General features: G+C 40.3%; 1 protein-coding gene across 1 annotated transcript; it reads left to right on the top strand.

The window, feature by feature from the left end:
• The first annotated feature begins 1762 nt into the window (after positions 1-1762).
• Positions 1763-5418, top strand: borcs5 (BLOC-1 related complex subunit 5). The gene is made up of 4 exons (XM_080002741.1): positions 1763-2133; positions 2756-2899; positions 3483-3640; positions 3965-5418. Exons 1-4 carry the CDS (start codon positions 2076-2078, stop codon positions 4196-4198), a joined length of 594 nt encoding a protein of 197 aa, XP_079858867.1. The 5' UTR covers positions 1763-2075; the 3' UTR covers positions 4199-5418.
• The last annotated feature ends 599 nt before the right edge of the window (positions 5419-6017 follow it).

Below are 6017 nucleotides of genomic sequence, written 5' to 3'. Positions count from 1 at the left end.
GCCAAATTGTTACACATGTTCCCCTCTCAGACGGTTCTTTTGCACTCATTTGCTTAGGTATTTAATTGAACGCGGAAGCTTCATTCAATATTAAAAAGGATTTATTACAAAGGTGAAGAAAAAAAATCTATCTGCAAATATTAATTTGGTTTTTCCCTTCTCAAATATAGTCTTGGCGTCATATAGCCACTCTAATCCAATAACCCTGGTTCCTCAGTGGAAACCCCAAAAGTGACTGGAGAACAGCCAAATAAATAATTTGAACATTCATAATTTAAGGTTTGTGAAATATGTATCTCAAATTGGCAAAGCAATCTCCTTTTATTCCTCATCTGGACTGGATGCCGCCTTAGCTTGCATCCATATATACATTCTATTCTTCCGCTTTAAGATGTTTTTCCATGAGCCATCAAGGCAGAGAATTTTAATTTCATTGACCAGACGAGGAACAACAAAAGCATTACCAAAGAGCCCCCCCCCCCTCCATAAATTTTCAATATTCAGTCTGTTATACAAACAACGGTTTTGAAAGTGCCCTTGAAAGGATTTTTTTTTTTTTTTTAAAGCACTCAGTGTTTGTTCCCTGCTAAAGCACTTGTTTTCGAAATGTTTTATGGTAGAAAAGTATAAATGAGCCCAGGTTTGTTCCTGACATTCCTACATGAAGTGTTTTCTATTGCAGTTGCACCGTTGGATGTTAATTATCTTGTTATTCAATTTCAAGCGCCACAGCGATCCTGCAAAGTTGTTCTCTCATCGTGGCAAAAAGGCTGCTCACTGCTAGTTTGTGGCAGCGTTCAAAAGTTCTTTCCAAGATGGAAGATCCTAAACCACTGCTTGTCAACCACCACGCCTCCCAAAATGCAGTTTGGTGGAGTTTTCTTGCGGTTGAAGAATGTGTGTCTCAGACAACGACACACCGCTTGGATGTTTTGATATCTTAATTAAACAGTTAAAATTTAAGATTTATTGTACACATTTTCTGTATGTAATGGTGGAATTGTTGAAATGGTTCATATGAGGAAGTAATGAAAATGGGTTTTCATACACAGGACACAGGACTGGACACCAGCTAAAAGTACAAAAGAGACATCCAGTATATTTTTCTTTTACACTGTTATTAGTGTGATATCACTATAATATATCTTTTTTTTTCAGTTGCAATGCTGCAAGCAGTTAAAATAAAAATCAATCAAAAGCAATGTTATAAAATCAAGTCCTCAGAGGTGAGATTTTTACGGTGCTTCTGGGCCGAGTTCCAAATTCTTGGGCTATGGGCATTAGTCACATTTTTTTTAGCCAACCATTCATATGGGATTGAAGGTGATACATCTTGGTGGCAGGCCCTCTATTTCTTAGGGGTCATACAATATAGAAAATAGAAAACAAGGTTATTTATCCCACATCATTAAATGTTACAATAATATGAGGGCTGAAATAAAGCATAAAGGGATATTTAATAATTATAGTCGACTGTATTTCTGCAGCACTCAAAGTCAATGCCTTCGCAGTGTGGTCAGGAAAGGTTTGCTTCAGACTGTTATTTGTCAAATAGTTTTTTTATAAAGATGACTGATGAGTTCAGGCTTCAGCTTGTGAGTGATGCCCTGATTAAAGCCCATATCAACAGCTGCTGTTGTGCCTCTCTGCCAGCAGGGGGAGCCAGCGGTGCCTCTGCAGCAGCACATGCGCACTGACTGCGCGTGCAGACACGTGACTACTATTTACGGAAGTTGGCCGTTACTGTTTTTAAAATTACTGCTTTGTTGTCGATTCAGTTCAGTGCCGTTAAGGTCAGTGGGAATATGTTACTCCACAATATGGATAGTAAATGATCAACGGTCTGGAATCTATTCAGATGATTTTTTTTGCCAAATCACGAATCGTAAACGTTACGCCAGGGAAAGCGTCTGGCAGCTAGCTTGACCGGGTGATGTGATTAGCAGAGTCGTGTGGTAAAATTGCCTCCATCATGATTTGTTTTTAACGGGTAATATCTTGAGTTTTGTCGACATTTTGGACGTCGTGCCAATTTCCTGGGAATTCCCATCATCAAAGGTTCATTAACTTGCACTATGGGAGCCGAGCAAAGCGGAGATGCTGAGCACAAGCACTCAGATTACAGCTCATCAGGTAAAAACACGGCACGTCATCCTAAAGTCAGATTAGTCAAAATAGTCAAAACTCATTTCACTCACTGCATCTGTGGGTAGGGGATCTATTGGGGGTGTTTATTAGGGATACTTAAAATGTCTTCAATGCAATTTTACAAATATGAAAAACCTAATCCTACTGCTGAACATAATACTCGCCTCCATACCTGATTTTGGTCTATTACAGCTCACTTTCTACTTTCCTGTAAAGAGAAATCCATGAAAGTCCTTTATAACCTATCTGAAGATCTGTGGAAAGAAGTTATGGTTGCATTCGATTTTCTTCAGTTCCTCATCACATTGCTCTGATCTAAAGGGAACTGTTATAACAACAATTCATAAACCTACCCTGTTTCTGCATAAACTGACCTCTTCCCTCTACCATATAGTACTTTAACGCAGCACTTACCTACATGATACTTCACCTTTATACTAAAGCAAAAGCTGTCATATTCTGTTAATCTTTGTCTTAAAAAGGTCTTAAGAAGTATTAATAGTATTAAATCGAACTGATACCCTCAGACAATGAACATTGACATTATAAACTAAGTCTATGCATGTGTTATCTTACAATTAACAATTTTTGACTGTTGTTACTACAGTCGTGCCCTCCCCGGCAAAGCAGAAAGCCAAGATGGATGACATTGTGGTGGTGGCCCAGGGGACGCAGTCCATGCGCAACATCCACAATGACCCTGATGTCATTAAGCTGCAGGAGATCCCCACCTTCCAGCCTTTGTTGAAAGGTAATGTCAAGACTTCACCGCATCGTGTTCCTCGATGGGAATGGAGCAACCAACAGACAGAGCCCGTAAAAACAGGGTCGATCTTAAGAACCTTTTACTTAATGACTCTCAATACTAGTTCTGCATTCCATGTCAATCTGTCCTTTTCAAACTGCCTGGTGTAACTGGTGTAAAGAAGCTCAGAATCAGGGATAAGAGAAGTTTATTTATAGAACTCTTTCTCATAGTACTTTAACAAATATAAAATAGGCATCCCCCTCACTCTTAAGAGGGCAATATACAATGCAGGTTTTGGCAGATATCGGCAATTATAATTTAATCAGCAGAGATAGGTTTGTTGGCAGGTGATACCATGGTTTTTACTGAAAAGCACGAGTGATAATTGAATATGTTGAAATGTATTAATTGAAAGGATAAACCCCTTCAGTTGAATCACCCGGTTTTCAAGGGGGGGGTCTAAGACACAAATTCCCTTTACATGTACAGTGGTAAGTGGCAAATCGCAGCATAAATAATAAAATGACAGCCTCGAGCATTTGGCTGTTGAGTGCTTAGAGAATCCTTTCATCCTCGCCGTGTTCAGGGGTGCTGAGTGGGCAGACGTCTCCCAGCAGTGTGTGTCTGGAGAGACTGGACTCTGCTCAGGTGCTGCAGCTCTGCCTTCGCTACCAGGACCACCTGCACCAGTGTGCAGAGGCAGTGGCCTTCGACCAGAACGCCTTGGTCAAGAGGATTAAAGAGGTACGTATACTAAAGTAAAATCTCATTCTTTTTTTCTTTACCTCTATATCCCTGGCCCCCTCTCTCTTTCCTTGAATTATCTATCTTCACCATACTGTCTAAGCTTGAACGTAATATTTTTTGGTTTCATATGTTTTTCATTGTGCTTGCCAACTTTTTATATTTTATGCTAAGTGCAGTGTGGGCGTGTGTTGGAGTGTACAATATATGTGTGTAAGAGGGACTGAGATGGTGTGGTTAGTTGCGGTTTATTTAGGTCTCCTTTACTTGGAATTTTTTCATAAATTTATATCAAAATGTCTCTCTCCCTGTTTCACTCACCAGATGGACTTATCTGTGGAGACCCTGTTCAGCATCATGCAGGAGCGTCAGAAGCGCTACGCAAAGTACGCTGAGCAGATCCAGAAGGTCAACGAGATGTCCATGATCCTCCGACGCATCCAGATGGGCATCGACCAGACGGTGCCGCTGATGGAACGCCTCAACAATCTGCTGCCTGAGAGCGAGCGCCTTGAGCCTTTCAGCATGAGACCAGATGGGGAATCCACCAGCAAATAACTTTCTTGGGATAAAAAAGGGAGAGCTGGGGTCAGGGACCCATGTCTGCCCTGTCCTCTCCCAGGAGACTGATTTGTTCAGCCATGGGAGTTTCATACCTAAAGCTTTACTTGCGGCCACTATTTAATTTTCTTTTCTTTATGCATCATGACCAGAGACTGGCTGGACAAAATTATATAGTTGCTGAACGCAGTAAGCAGGTGATTTTATTCCCTCACTCGCCCTCTTGATTTTCCCACAGGTACAGTAAACCAGGTCTGAACCAGCTGCCCATCGGTCCTGAACCAGATTTTGAATTTTTAGGCTGTTATTGTCTATGAAGGAACTTTTAGACAACCAAACCTACACCCAACCAACACACATACGCCCAAACACACCTGCCCTCATCCTCCTAAGTAGACTTTCTTAACTTTTCTTGACCCCTCCATGGACTGCTGACGTGCAGATTTACTGCTCTGACCAACACCACCCTGTAGGGGGCAGCATAAATATATATTACAATTCACAGTAGCGAACCAAGAGGTCGTGTTGTTGTCATTGGATCATATATGAAGCAGGAACTCAACATGAGAAAATGAAATTTAACTACAGGCCCACGTGGGTATAAATTATGATGGAACATATTTGCAGTTACCTCATGAATGACATAAACTGTTTGATGTGGAGAAAGTTTGGCATTAATTCACACACTGTGCCCAGCTTGCATGTATGTAAAATAATGAAAGAAAAGACTAGATGTGGATTCCCTTGCTTCAAAGTCATATTTCATAGTCATATTTTTGCACTATGAGGTGAGTCTTCACAGGAAACTTGCTTATATGGTACTTGTTCATGTCTTTGTCCAAGTCACATTTTAAGATCATTACTGGACAACATCAGATCTTCTGCTTTGTGTTCTGTTCAGCCATGCCAAAGAACGACCATCTAATACATTCTAAGGAAGTGTCTCTATTGTGTCATTGGTCTCCTTGATGGGTACCTGAGAAACGGGCCAAGTCGGCTGCTCTGTTAAAACTTTGATCTTTTTCTGTTATTGGGTACATTGTAAGGACATAGTTTGCCAATCACAGGAATGGTGGCTTTGCAAACCATCAACGGACTGAATTGACATCATACATTTTGTGTTGAATGTTGATATTCATCTTTTGAGGTCACCACAGGACACTGGAGGTACAATGTTTTACTTATATGCTTATTGACTATTAAATTATTTGACTCTGCATTAACAATGGGACATTTTTTCAGGAGTCATAGCTGTTAATGTGAACATTTTCTGTTGCAGGAATGATAACATTTTCATCACAAACACGCAACTCTCTCCCTGATCACCCTGGTTCCATTTCTTCTACTTCTCCAGGAGCTTCATAAAGACTCGCCTCCTTCCCCAAGGTCAAACACTCATTTGTTCAGTGTAAATCTCAGCTTGTGCCTGTTGGTTTTTACAGCATCATGATGAGGATGTACGCCCCAGTTATCTGCTGATGTTATGGGGGTTGATCGGGGTGAGCTGATTCTGATCACTTACTGATTTTGAATCCCAAAATTTACATCTGATCTATTACTTTTAATGAACAGATATCAGTATCATACTTGCCTTATTTTGATCGCAACTACTCATACAGAATACATATTTGTTTAAAATGAAAATGGACATCTTTGTGCTTGCAGATGAGGTTAAAAATAAGTTAAATACCTTGTTGACCATTTTGGTATGTAGCTCTCCAGATTTCTTTCTGAGACATTACAGTGTCAACGTGGTGTTTGGAAAAAATGGTCATGGTTTGATAATGCTACATTGAGTTGGGTTTTTCAAAATGAC

The sequence above is a fragment of the Zeus faber genome, assembly GCF_960531495.2.
Source record: "Zeus faber genome assembly, chromosome: 6".
Taxonomy (NCBI): domain Eukaryota; kingdom Metazoa; phylum Chordata; class Actinopteri; order Zeiformes; family Zeidae; genus Zeus; species Zeus faber.
The sequence above is the reverse complement of the archived record's forward strand: the minus strand, read 5'-3'. Positions and strand labels throughout refer to the sequence as shown.

Bases quoted from the DNA above. Each gene is read 5' to 3' on its own strand.
- borcs5 (XM_080002741.1), top strand. From the start codon at position 2,076: ATGGGAGCCGAGCAAAGCGGAGATGCTGAGCACAAGCACTCAGATTAC. The intron at 2,134-2,755 runs GTAAAAACACGG...TTGTTACTACAG, and splicing joins CTCAGATTACAGCTCATCAG to TCGTGCCCTCCCCGGCAAAG. The intron at 3,641-3,964 runs GTACGTATACTA...TTCACTCACCAG, and splicing joins TGGTCAAGAGGATTAAAGAG to ATGGACTTATCTGTGGAGAC.